This window comes from Pelmatolapia mariae, unplaced genomic scaffold (assembly GCF_036321145.2).
Source record: "Pelmatolapia mariae isolate MD_Pm_ZW unplaced genomic scaffold, Pm_UMD_F_2 NODE_ptg000199l+_length_35999_cov_1, whole genome shotgun sequence".
In the NCBI taxonomy this organism is placed as follows: Eukaryota; Metazoa; Chordata; class Actinopteri; order Cichliformes; family Cichlidae; genus Pelmatolapia; species Pelmatolapia mariae.
In genome coordinates, this window is record NW_027051895.1 from 21,559 (window position 1) to 35,999 (window position 14,441).

Here is a 14,441-nt window from a genome sequence, read left to right on the forward strand (position 1 = left end):
TGGAAATCAAGCTGTTGGTGCAAAAATACTATTTTATGCCAAACTGTGTTATCTTTGGCATTCTTTTTAGATTCAACTAAAGAAATGGGAACAAATCATGCATTTACGTGACAGGCTGCAATTAACAAAGTGCCTAAAGATACAATTTAAAGTGTCTGTTATCTGTAAACACAATGCTCATTCATCCCTTGAGTTAGGTGCATTTTTTTCCATTACTGAAAGACTCATACGACAGTGCTAAATGGCTTTACAAAAAAGAAAACTGACTAAAAAAGGCGGAGATACAAGGACTGAAAATGACTGTAAAAGCAGCCAATGTCCAAGGAAAACCTTTGAAAGACCTCCGGAAACCCTGGAGAACTATTGCTCAAGACCACTATAATAAAATTCCAAGAAAGTCTGGCTCCTTGGAAGCAAAATATAAAGAAATGTGGAGAGGCTTGAGAGTTTTGCACTCCATACATACTGCCAAATGTGGTGAACAAAGGATACAAAAGTGGAAAGATTTCTAATTGTGATGACAACAGGTATTTTGAGTGCTTCTCTCTGCTTTCAGCTCACGTTTTCCAGTGTTTGGGTTTCAAACATGAAGGCATGTGCTGTCCTGTTTTTGTAATCACTGCAGCCTGCAGCAGCAAATGGGATTCAAATCTGCCCAGCTCCCTTTCCATACTCCTGACTATCTAGCAACTTGGAATGCTGAGTTAAAATTTTTAAATGAACACAAAGTTAGCATTTTCACTGATTATATAATTGGACTTTATAATGGAACATGCACTGCATTTGTAATATAATCCACTCCAATAATATGACATGCTGTCCAGTGAGGTACAACAACAGCCAGTCTAACAGTTCTGTGTTTTAGTTAAAGGGAGTGAAATGCTACAGTTTTATTTTGTGTTGGTATGATACAGCCATACAGTCTATGGATACATGTACATAGAAGAAGTTGATAACTTAGCACTCCAACACCTCATCCAAGTATTGAAGGCATTCATGTGACAGCACATGAGAAACCGCTAAAGTAATTATTGGCTCCAAAATACCAAGATGGCAATGGTCACTTGAGCCTTGAGGCTTCCAAACAGGAGTTTACAGTGGGTGACAATCATTTATATACAGTCTAAGAGTGAAAACTATGTGCCTTTTCAAATATTTGCTCATAATCCAAAGTTAAAAAACCTGGGGAGGGTTTTCGCAGCACAGTTATCAGTGAACTCTGCAGCACAGTTTGATAGGTTTGTGGTTTTAGATAACAATATTTAACCTGTCCATTTTCATTATTATTCTAAGAATAATGTTAGTAAACAAATTATGAATATAGAAGTCATTAAATGCATTTTAAATTTTGTTAGTAGTTTGTTTTTTTTATTGAAATACTGTACATCTTTACATGACATCCAAAACAGCACACTGACATTTGGTGAGAGAAACTAATGAACAAGAGAGGCAAAAAATTAGAAAGTGTAACCAAACATGTCAGATCCTGTCATGTGCTACGTCTCTTTTACAGTCTGAGAAAATTAAAAAAAACATAAATTATGTGGAAAAAGCCCCCCCAAAAATTGTTTTTTAAAAATCTGCTAATATTAAAAGGGTCCATTAATAAAAGAAAAAAAAAATCAGCATTCATCTGGTTGGTGAAAAATCCATTAGCAGAGCAGCTGAACCCACGCACAGATGACTGCATAAGGCATTTATTTCAGGAAATCTCATGTGGATCCTCAGTCCTCCGGAAAACTGCAAGAAAATTCTTTCCTCCATTTCTCTGCACTTTCTTTCCTTCCTCTGTGCAGGTACCCAGACGACTTATGATGACATCATCGGCCTGCCAAAAGAGGATTTAGGATTGAATCACATCTAAGGGTACAGCAGACCAAAACGTGCATTTTCTGACACTGTTCAGTAACTTTTTAGCAACTTATTCTAACATACAAATCAATTTACCACCATTCTGCGCTTTTCTGATCAATAATAGAAAATTTATGTTTCCTATTTAAGGAAACAGTGCAATATTTCCTACACCATAGAATATATTTCTCTCTACCAATATTTGAAAAGTCCCCCCCTCCCCGAAAAACTATTTACTATTTCATATCCTACTTTTGACTACTTTGCTCCAGTGAGCAGCTGAACAACAAATGCTGATGTCATGACCTGCAAACACAGCGATGCAAAGCATGTCAACGTACCAGTTCTTCATCGAGGACCCGCGTGAACAGTGGATGTTCACTGAAGTGCTTCACCATCCAGAGGTGGACTTCCTCCACATCTGTGATGGTATATACCAAACCCTGACACAAGCAGACAAACACACAGACATCATTAACACAGCTCTGAGAAAAATACTAAAACTTTGCTATTTACTGATATGAACCCATTTATCAAAAAACAAACACACTCGCTGCACTGATGAAAAAATAACAAACATATATACGAGTCTCTTTTTTTTGACACTGTCAGACATTTCAGACCTGCAGTTAGTTATATGGTTTCATCACCTTTGGAGAGCAATTTATCTCTAAAGATAAAAATAACCTATTGCCAACACAGAGGTGAATCACCTGTGTCAAGGTAGTTTACTTTGGAGACAGTGCTGATAAAATTACTAGAACTTGGATTTCTTTGAACACTTTGAAAAGGCACAGATTTCCACACCAGTGCATGTCAGCACGTATGTGTCTTAATTTCCAGAAAAAAAAAAAAAAAGCAGGGTGAGGGACGCCGTTTTATCCTGCCGTTCTGACAATACCCAAGATTTAAAACTTCGTCACAACTTAAAATTAGACTCGTTTTGGTTTGAAACTGCCTCTACAAATGAGCGTACACTTGACAGCCTCCGCTCCCACCGGCAGTTCTGGCTGCGAGCCAACGCTGAAGGCCCTTGTAGAGTTTGCACGCACACCTGTGCACACACAACGTATGTATGCACACGTGCATCAATGCACACACACACAACGGAGGAAAAAGGATAAATTTAGACACAAGCCTTCCATTGTTCCCCACAACCTCCATCAGCGTTCACTCCCAGTGTCCCACTGCTGCCTTGACAGCTCTGACAGGCAGGACCTGGGTGTATAAACCAGCTGTAGGCCACACCGGTTCCCACATTTTATTTCCTGTGAACTCACAGGTTTGTGCACAGTTCAATCATGTAGGAAACTAGGGAAGAAATGGTAGTTTAATTTTCAACTGTGACCCATAGTAGGGAAAAAAATATTAGTTGCATATATGGAAAAATACTTACAGTAATGATACAAGCTAAACCACACTGTTTTAAGTGGTTATTGTAGTGATACACTATCAATTTCCACTGTCAACAAATTCCATTAAAAGCTCCAAACCATCAGTGGACTCAGCCTATTAAAGCGGGATTCATGGTAGTGCATTTGTATAGGTTTGCGTTGGTGTTTGGATATACAGAGTGAAGGATTATTGGTATACAACCTACAAAACATATACAGACCCTAAGTGGGCTTGAACAGAAAGGGCAGCAACAGTAGAGTTTACCGCAGAGAGAGAAGTTTTCAACATTGTTAACACTGCAGGGCACGCTGAAGGACCAACAGGAAGCAAGAGTAGCCCACAGACTTCTTTATTTACACATTTTTGACACTGCCCCCCGGTGACAGTAACACAGTACAACATGGAGATGGCGGTCTGCAAAGCTGTGCATAAGCTCAGCGTAGGATCAACGCACAACTACGCTGGTCTCTGAACAGCTGTTGTGTTTATCCAAAGACATACGTGAACCATACTGCAGCACTGACGAAAATGTTACTTTAACTGAAGCTCAGCGCTAATGCAGTAGCCATTCTGACTGTGCATCACTCTGAGATTTCCTTCTTTTCATACACATTTCAGTAAAAATGACAACCAATCAACATTTCTTTACTCCAGGTGACTGAAGCAGAAAAAATGTGTTTTTTATGTTTGTTGTTTGTAGTTTATCTGAAGCGATAAAATTATTTGTGCATTTCCAATTTTAAATGATAAGCAAGAAAACTGAATAGTTATTTTTTAATTTATTATCCAGTACAGCAAGTGAGAAATGTAAAATAAAGCTCAGGACAGAATCCTAAGCTATGTATTTTTTCTACTCATTTAAAAAAATCATAGACTTTATCTTTAGAGTCCGACCGATATCTAAGTTGATAGTTTCTATTTGTTGATTCATTGGTATCTGCATTTATAATGGCCTGTTGCCCACCAAAGGGCACTCTACAAATTCCCTGTTGGCAACACGTTTTTGGAACGCCACATACACGACAACCCGCTGATCCAAGCAGTGTCGGGCAGAGCGTCAATAAGCAATCCAACTTACTGTAGCAATGAAAAAAGATTATGTTTAAATGCAATTATCATATAATCTTAATAAGAATTCATTAATAACTACACATAACAAATCTGTTATGTCTAAAAGCAAAACAACAAAACAAGTATTAGCTGTTATATCGGATTCTCTTACATCCCTAAATATCAGTATTGGTCTTAAATATCCGATATCAGTCAGGTTTTAATTACATTGAAAGAAAACTGGAAGAAGGACAATGTTTTACATTTTTGTCTGATAAATGATGTTTGCATTAATGTTCACTAAAAACTTGGAATAAGCATAACTCAGATACATACCCCTACTCTGAGCGTGTAGGCGTATTCTGCCAACAGAGTGGGACTAATGATCCTCCATTTGTGCTTGGTCTTCTTAAAGTGAGGGTCAGGGAAGAGGAAGAACATCTTAGTGAGCTGAGAGACAGAAACAACATGTTAACAGTCACACAAGCAAAGACCAAACAAAGTGTAGGCAGTTTTATTCAACTATATTTAGCCATGCAACACAACAAAAGATGAGAAAATCTGGCCCCCATAATATGCTGTTGGATTTTAAACACTGAGGATTGCAAAAGTGGAATTTCCCTCCTTGATTTTTTTTTCCTTTTCTTCCCACAAAGTTCCCCGTGTCTCCGTCCTTGACAAGTGTACAAGTGCAGGCTCCGTTCATATTTGTCTGGCTGATATATTAAAAATACTTCCAGTCACTTTTTATTAGTTAAAATAAATAACATCAGGTACAGACAGAGAGTTGTGGGGATAATCACCGGGGACGGCTACAGCCTCAGGGGCTCCTTCAGTGCTGATAGAAGGTGGAAAAACCTTCAAAGAACTGAATTATTTTTGGGTTACAAAACACACCAACAAGAGGGAGGAAAAAAACAGAGTTTGAATCTTTTAGATACACTGTTCCAACACTTGAAACACGGCGTGCATGTGGGAAGGATTGTGGCTAGATTTTCATTTCTAGTCTGGGTGGTCTTCACTTAATACTCTCACTTTGAAAATTTGAATGATTTTGAGCCTATTGTAAGAAAAGGTAGACACCCAACGTTAAAGGAGGATGCAGCTGCAGTGTTCAGCTCTGGGAAAAAAATATGAGCCAAGAGGTATTAATGCTTAGAGGCACTGAAGCTCTGCAAAGTTGCTCTTAGCACTGTTCAAAGTCCCAACTCTTTCCAGCATGTCCTATTATTTTAAATGACCTGAAATTGCATACTAAAATATAAATAGATTAAACAAATGTGCATGTTTCTATATGAAACACCTTCATGATTTGTGCTCCATAAATGTGTCACTGTTACAGTTACTCCTCTTTTTCCCCCTTTAGTTGATACCCACACAGGGCATTTGAGGTGAATTTTTTATGCAGGATACCTGAATGAACCCTGGTACACTAAGCCCACTGAGCAGTCTAATGCGGGTTTCAACAAGTCATAGAGCGCTGCAGCTAATTGGGCCGGATAAAAGGCGTCTCGCTCAGCTGATGTGATGTCAGTCAATGACCCCATTGTTGTGAAATCCCTGGATTTATTGGACCTTGTATAAATTAATTCAGTCCATATGTTGAACACGTGCATATTCTTATTACCTTGGCATTTCCAGCACAGACTGTCAGCGTCAATTTAACGTTTTTAAAGCCCACGTTGGCTGAGCCATTAAAAAAAAGGTCAGGTTTGTATATGTGCTCTAATTCAATAACCTGCACATAATCATATTAATGCTGGCCCTATATAGCAGGTAGGTACATGTGGTTTTTACTCTATTCAAAAAATGCATTAGTACCACAAAAATGGTGCTGCAGTGATATATTTTTTAGGTTTGCTAGAGAACTGTAGAAGCTAAAATGAGCACACAAGCATTGAACCGCAACAGAACCTGTAGTAGATTTTTGCAGCTGATGCTGATAACAATTTTATGGGAGTATTTATATGCAAGCTGGTAAATATCCACACAAAGAAAGAAAGAAAGAAAGAATGTGTTTCTATTTTTGCCTCTGTACACCGCCACAAATTTAAATAAGGCAACCGATATGTGATTGAAGTGCAGTGTTTCAGCTTTAATTCAAGGCATTTAACTAAAGTATCTAATTTACTGTTTAGGAATTACATTTATTTATATACACAGAGACTCAAAAACAATTGACTGATGAGCAGCTTCATTTCTATGTGAGGCCTGTTTTTCCTGTTATTTTGTGACAAGTAAAGCAGACAGAATATCTTAAGTTGATTCAAAGTGTTGAATTTTTATGAGCGCTAAAGAAATACCAGTGAGGGAGGTTATCATTAGGCTGAAAAGCTAAAATAAACCCATCAGAAAGATAGAGATAAACTTTAGGAGTGGCCAAATCAACAATCTGGTGCATTCTTAAAAAGACTGAATACACTGGACAAGCTCAGCAACAATGAAAGACCGCAGAAGACGACTAAAGGTCATGATGACAGAATTATTTCCATGGTTTAGAAAAACAACTTCCCAGAATGATGGAAGGAGAAACGTATGGAGATTGAGAGAAACAGCTCGTGATCCGAAGCATATCAGTCTAGTGTTTATTGATGACGTGACTGCTGACAGAACCAGCAGGATCAACTCATAGCAGAGCATCTCAAGGGAGAGAACACAGAATTTGGTCATGTCTGAGAGTTTTACACTTCAAAAATCCCATTTAAAGTCATGCTAGTTTGTTCAGTTTATTTTAAGCGTCTGAAAATGAGGATGACGCATACATATGTGTAACTCCTAAACAGTTAATGCAAATTTTTTGTTAAACCTTAAAAATCTGCACTTCATTCACATCTTGATGGTCTGATTTAAGTGTAAGAACTACATATAAACTGTGTTATAGATGAATGCCGCACCGCAGACACTGACATCCGGTGTTATTATCTTATTCAAGAACTGAACATTTAATTTTAAATGTGTTTGATATTTGCCTAAAGGGGAAAGGTATTCTAATTTGATATGTCAAATGTGTTTGAAATGCTTTTAATTTCTTTAAAAACAAAAGTGAAAAACTGCAACTGATTCAGAAGTGACTTCTAACATTTTGCATTATGTTTGATTGAAGCCAGCCTGAGCCAGCTTTGGAAATTTAAGAGTTCTAATACGAATTCCAACAAAAAGCTCAATTAAACCAAATTAATAATGTTCCCTTTTTAATTTCTTAAATCACACTGCTGCCTTATAATGCCCTCATACTTAACCTTTTTCACTAATCCATTTTATGCGGGTAAGAGACCAAGAACATTTTTTAGGGGACTAATCTGCAGCATTTTTGTGAGCTCAAAGCGAAATATTTCTGCAGGAATTACTGAGCGAGTTAAGCCAAAAGACACCTCTGCCGTGCTGATTCATTAAACAGCAGCAACCCACCTGTCCTTTACAAAAGAAGTTGGGGAGGTACTTCATGGCATTGCTACGAATGCAGGCGATGTTCTGGTAGCTCCCTGGATTTGAGGCACGCAGCGACTGGATACGATCCTGAACATAATCTGACACTTTCACCCGGATCTCCATACCCAGGATGAGCTTATCTGGGAAGAGTGGAGATAACTCCACTGGAGTGCAGAGAAAATAAAGACACAAACATGATGTAGATTATGGAGCAATAAAAAGCTGAATGTGGTCTTTATACACAGGTTGTGTGTACTACCTAAAAGCCCCCCATATCCACATCCAATGTCAGCAAACTCGACTCGAGGGGGCTCTGTCTCACTCAGGCTGCCAGTGAATAAGTCTGGATACAGCTTGGACCAGTCCATTTTATCAGGACACACAGGGCTGAAGAGGAGGAGGAGAAAGTACATCACTATAAACAGTTTTCAATTAAATCGTCTTCTGCGGAAGACAGACCCCCTTTAAAACTAAAGGATCCATCAGCAGCGATCCTCTATTTCCTGTTTCTTTTATGTTATCTGTTTGTTTTATTTTCATACCAATCCAAACACTCAGAAACACTTAATCGTGCTCACAGAGAGCCGTGCACATGGAGCTCACTCACTAATCAAAGGTGTGGTGCGCCATCGGGTTTGAATGGGCTCGCTGTCTGTAGTAACGCTTCTGCGGCATGGACGAAGCCATGATGGCTCAAAGGAAAGCTGTTAATGCTGACGGTATTCAGGATGTTCACCCAGTTATGAACAAACTGCCGGAATCTGCGCTCACTCACGCTTGTTTCCACTCAGTTTGTTAGTCGAGGGGTTTTTTCGTCATCACCAAGCGCCCGCTCAGGGTTGCCAGGTTTGCTGATACCGGCTGAAAAACTCAACATTACAGTTTCTTTGTTTTCAAGTGATGTGTGTTGTTTTTAATGTTTACTGATCTATTACAGAAACCACAAAAATATGTAAACAAATTTTACCTGCACAAAGATAAACGTAAGTGTAAAAATGCAACTCCTCCCTAGTTGTAAGATGGAATGAAATTACCTTAAAGTTCTGTTTCTTTTCATGGACATGCTAAATGCAGTTAGCTATTTACTGCCGTAATGCAGCGTAATCTCTATGTGGCTATATATAGGGTATATATATCAGACCCAATGGGAGCTGATCCTCAAGCTTGGAATTGTGAACGTTCTTCAGTATCTTAGCTGTTCCTAGGACTGCTGTCTTCTGCACAGAAACCTCGGATGTTGTGCGTGGGATCTTTTAGAATCTTATCTTCCAGTTTCTGGGTTTGATCTCCTAGTGCTCCCATTACTACTGGGACCACTTTTGACTTTGTCTTCTACATCTGCATCAGTTGTTCCTTCAAGCCCCTAGTACTTCTCTGTTCTCTTTGCTGTCCACTGGGATGGCCACATCTATCACAGCTGTGGTCTTCTGCTCCTTGTCAGCCACCACTGTGCCTGGTTGACTGGCCAGCAGCTGCTTGCCTGTCTGGAAGTCCCACAGGATCCTAGCACCTTTGGTGGTGTCTCCCGTATGTGGCAGAGATGTTCTTGTACACTATCCCAGCCACTTAGTTGTGTCTCCACAGCACCTTTGTACAATCTGTAACTTGGGTCCAGCTGGCTGTGCTAGACCCCTGCCTTTTTAGATCTGATTCTTAGGGGCCACACGTATTCACTCAGAATGACATCCAAATGTCTTTACTGTGGATCCTGGTGGGGTGGACAAGGGACTGGTGTGATTTGCCTTGGAGTGCTGTTTTCCACAGTCCCAATGAATTCCTGATTAATTTTATTAGCTCACTATTAGTCTTGTTCGGTGCCGAGCACTCCAGTGGTGCACTGAGTCGCAGGCTTTCTTGTTGTCAGTGCAGGTGATGTTCAGGTTGGCCTGCCTGGTGTTAGAGTCCTGGTGTACTGCTCTATCGACCAGGAGCTGGTGCTTTGGCCCTCTGGTGTTATTTCCAATGCCTTGCTGAGCTGTGCTCATGTATTGACTCATGTGCCTACTCAGTTTACTCAGTTTGGTTAGCACATTTTTTAATATTAGGATTTTTACTGACAATTGACTGTTTAAAGCATCAAACAGTCAGATCTTTGTTTCCTAAATTGAGACGAGACAAAACCTAGAACATAAAATGTGACATTCTATGCACTTTTAACACATCCTAAAGTTTTATTGGGCATTTTCTTGACTTATCCATCAGTTCAACTTTAAGTGAAAACAGCACAAGTTACCAAGATCATGGCAAACCCTCAGAAATACACAGAAACATTAGAAGGGGAACTGCTACAGTGGTCATACGTAGAAGCACAATCATTATCACCATCAAAATCTCCCTTACGTTGTCAAATCCAAATCAACCTTAAAAACAAATCCAAATCAAACTTTTTTTTTTCTTTTCTAAGTAAAACAAACTTGTTTGGTTACATTTTGAAACCTTAGTCATAGTGTTAAAAATGGTTACTTGCTTTAAGAAAGAATCTGTTCAAAATCTGTTTTTTTTCCTCAATTCACAGGCTTCACATTTAAAGTCTCAAATAAAAACTTCAAGTTTCTCACAAAATAGGTAATACTCATCCTTAACTTCAGCAGAATCTGAGAAGGAAATATGAAAGTGGAAGTTCACGGCAGTGTTTATATGGCAGATTGGGATTTTATTTAATTAAACCCCAATCAACACTTTTCTCCTCCTTAAACATTACAGCACTTTAGTCAGCTTCATACGGTGGTCACTCTCATGACCACCTCATGGTTGCTGCTGTGCAAGTTGTTGGGTCTTAGCTGGCTGAGGAAATGTAAAACAGTGTAGCCACAGTGGTGGTTGAGAATAGTCCTGATATGGCGGTTTGCCCTCCGGCTGCTGTCTGTGACAGTGTGAGAAGAGTTCCTCTCTACTCGAACAGTGCTTTTGCTGCTGGAACTGATGGGGTCCCCTAAGTCCTTTGCTTTGTCATAATTCAGCACTTTCCACTTCTGGTTCACCGCCTGCCAGCGCTTAAAGATCCGGTAGACAGATGATCCTTCGTGGATTATAAGACCTGCATGTGAAGATCAAAGGCAAGAAAAGAAATGTTACTGTAGGCATTTAAGGATGTAGAATGTTTCTGTCCTCATCTGTGTTTGTGTGCAAACCAGAACATGGTGTGCAATGTGTGCTACAATTCCCAGGTTAACTGACATGTCTCCTTGAAATAGTGTGCAGCGGTGGGCAACAGGCTTTGAAATATGTGTGCTCTCATGTGGTGTGTGTGTGTGTGTGTGTGTGTAAAAAGTGTTATTCTATTGGCAGTGCCATGTATTGGAGTCTGAAAGGTTTATCAGAGGGCCAATCTTAGCAGCAGGTTGTTATTTCTGGCCAATATGGCGATGCTGATCTATCAATGTCTGAATTTATAACAGCTGATAAATAAAAAATTTAAAGAGTAAATAAGTGACAGGAGAAACACCAGTCCACCATGTCATGAGTGTTAATGTTGCATAGTTTGTCCACTAGAAGGCACTTCCTGTCAACTTCCAGCAACAATAACCAGCTGATCAGAGCAGAGGCGGGCTGAGCATAAACAAGTATAGCGGCCTGAGAACCAGCCTATTCATTTATGTCCTATGTAATGGACATTTGTTTTTGGTCTAGATATCTTTTGACTTATTTGAGCTGCCCTACTAAGTCCTGATGCACTAAATAGAGGACATCTTCCATTGATATCTCATGTGTTTGGGTGGCCTCTTTTAGCTCCAAAGAGGAAGGAAATCACAAAAAAAAATTGAATGGGAAGATCCCTTTTTCCTTGGTTCTCAAGAGGATATATCAGAATATTTTATATCACCAAATATTGGTATTGGTTTCTGTCTCAAAAATTCTATATCATTCAGTCTCTAATATAAACCCTGCTGTATTACAAAAGCAGCACACTCAGTGTAATACCTGCGTGTCAGACCAGAGTGTTCCTCTCACCATTGTCTGAGTACAAAAAGTTTTCAGGCAAACTCTTTCAGTTTTCTTCAGTGTGAAATCCTAGTGTTAACTTCATCCTCTTTGTGCTCCAGATTCGCTTCGTCTCCCTGCAAGCTCCTGATCCTCTTTGGTCTGCCTGCCCTCCATCAGACCTTCATTCTATGTGGCCAAAGCCATTCAGGGACATGCTCTCCTAGAATTCAGATCTAACAACGCTAACTTTTTTATATTAAAGCCACAAAAGCATCTATTCAAAATGTATTTGGTTTTATTTAAAAACCTAACAAGAAGCAATCTTAATATTGGGGATGCTTGGTTTTCCTTTAAAAAGGAAGTAAGCAATCATATTAAATTACTTGTTATAAGCTAAGTTTGGATATGGTAACTGAAAAAAAAACATAAAATAATGTATCTTACAGGATGTAGTGCAATTTTGTGTAATTATAGGGAATATACTCTTGTCATTCACATAGCTTGGAAATCAGTGGTTCTTTATGTATAATCATGTGCAAAGGTTTTTGATCATTTTTGATACAATAGTCACAACAATAAGAAAAACAAGGATCCTGATCCCATCATCATCATCAGACTGCAACAGATGGAGCTATTAAACAGCAGCTGTAGCAGGTTTTCTTTGAAACTACCTTAAAAATCAGTGCAAGTTAGAATTAGACTCTGTATATACTCTAGCCAAAAAAGTCACACATTCTAATATTTCACTGAACCGTCTTTAGCTTTAATGCATGCATTTGTCTTGGCATCGCTTCAACAAGCTTATGCAGTGTCACAACATTAATTTTCATCCTGAGTTGCGTTAATTGTTCGCCAAGATTTTGTACTTATGATGGGGGAGTCGGAAGTGTTCTCCAGCACATACAAAACATTATCAGTGGGGTTAAAGCCTGGAATCCATGGTGGCCAGTCCATGTGTGAAAATGATATTTAATGTTCCCTGCACCACTCGTCCACAAGAAACCCCAGCAACACTTGGGCAGGCATTACACTGCCCCCACAGGCTTGGACAGTACTAGGGATGATGGTTGCATCACTTCATCCCTTGTCTTCTAATCCTGATGCAATAAGAGACAACACGACCCTTTTCCATTGCTCCAGAGTCCAATCTTTATGCTCTATAGGCAAATAGAAGCCTTTTTTTCTCCACTGATATGTGGTTTTCTTAAGGCTGCACAGCTGTTTAGTCCCATCCCCTTGAGTTCTCTTCACATTTTGCTTCTGGAAACACACTCTTGCTTTCATCAGTAACCATAAACAAAGCTGCAGGTTCTACTGTTGATTTGCTTTACAATTTGATTTCACCAAATATTTAAACAATCTCTGACTGTTTGATCATTCGAGTTTTCTTTTCTGACCATATTTGTTCCTCAAAGTTGATGGTAGTAATGCCGTGCACCATTCTTAATATGATTTCAGTAGTTTTAGTAAGTACATTTTAGTAGCTTGATGCAGGCCAATAATTCAACCCATCTTTTTTCACGACAACGGCAACCTGTTGCCATCCCAAACATGTTAATCCTTGTAGTAATGATCCAATGGAAAGCTCCTAAAGCACCTATTTACTTAGATAAACCAAACCGTTGCCCTTTTGTGGGAACCTTGCAGTGTATATGGACTCACGACAAATTACTTAGAATAATTACCAAATGATAAATTCTAATAAATGATTAGGAAATTGCAGAGTTGTAAGATAAAAAGTCAGATTATGCAAGAATGGCACTCAGTTTGATGACATTTACACCAAGTGTGAAATATATAATAACGAATATGTGGCAGCCGTAGTATCTGTGTCTTACCTATGCAAACTATGTCCATGAAGCCGTACATGCCGTAGCATATCTGGAAGAGAAGGTCCTGCCGTTGCCATTTGGCTGAGGGGCTGAGAGAGGACCAAACCAACCAGGAAATACTTGCGATGAGGAACAGAGAGCCGAGGATAATGGCTGCAATCTGTACCTTCTCAATCACAGTCAGAGAGATGGCCTGCCACTGGGTACAGACACAAAAACTGAATGAAATGGTTTTTCAGATAGAAACTGCAAACTGCTTCTTGATTATGTGAGATAATAGCACAGAGTTTGAATCGTTGCCGTACATCTAAAGAGGCCCTGGTTTTTTATCAGCACATATTTCCCAGATGGTTTCTGTGATTTCTGGAGCATAATCACTGAATCTCACAGGCAATAACAGAAATTGTGTTTTGCAGGTTTGAAAGTGGATTTGAGGATAATCTGATCTCCATAATGAAACTACAGACTCTTCTCTGTTGCACCTTTTTGAAAGAGAATAAATTACAGGGAACAAAATTATTCTTCGTAAGTTTCAGTGTCTCTTCTCTTTTTTGTCCTGCCACAAAAGAAAACTCAAAATTTGTCAAAATTGGAAGCATGTCTACTCCTGATTCTGACTGTAACTAATCATAACTATGGTACTGTGGCATTTATTAATTTGGCATGTATTAGCCAGTATGGAACAACAGTAATGATGGCACATTCTCCAACATAGCATACGGCATCTCTCACACAGAAAAAGGACACAGGTCGAATATGTTCTGTCATTTCCTTCCCCTGGCCCCAGACCAGTCAAGGCAGATGGCTGCCCCTCCCTCACTCCGGTCCTGCCGGAGGTCTCATCCTGATAAAAAGGAGATCTTACTTTCCGCCTCTGCCAAGTGCTTGCTCACAGGAGATCATCAGATTATTGGAGTTTCCTTTCTAAAATTATAGGGTCTTTACCTTGCATTAGAAAGC

The 14,441-nt window shown here is 39.3% G+C and overlaps 2 protein-coding genes across 2 annotated transcripts; both read right to left on the reverse strand.

Annotated features, from left to right (window-relative positions):
- Positions 1-773: 773 nt before the first annotated feature.
- LOC134622770 (tRNA (guanine-N(7)-)-methyltransferase-like) lies at positions 774-8,516 on the reverse strand. The gene is made up of 6 exons (XM_063468127.1): positions 8,333-8,516; positions 7,985-8,112; positions 7,705-7,889; positions 4,633-4,746; positions 2,193-2,294; positions 774-1,828 (listed from the first exon to the last, which is right to left on the reverse strand). Exons 1-6 carry the CDS (start codon positions 8,410-8,412, stop codon positions 1,703-1,705), a joined length of 735 nt encoding a protein of 244 aa, XP_063324197.1. The 5' UTR covers positions 8,413-8,516; the 3' UTR covers positions 774-1,702.
- Positions 8,517-9,891: 1,375 nt separating this feature from the next.
- Positions 9,892-13,680, reverse strand: LOC134622771 (E3 ubiquitin-protein ligase MARCHF9-like; the record flags this gene model as incomplete). Its single annotated transcript, XM_063468128.1, has 2 exons — positions 9,892-10,762; positions 13,488-13,680. Coding segments are annotated over 2 exons (513 nt in total), but the record flags the coding sequence as incomplete, so codon positions are not given.
- Between the last annotated feature and the right edge of the window lie 761 nt (positions 13,681-14,441).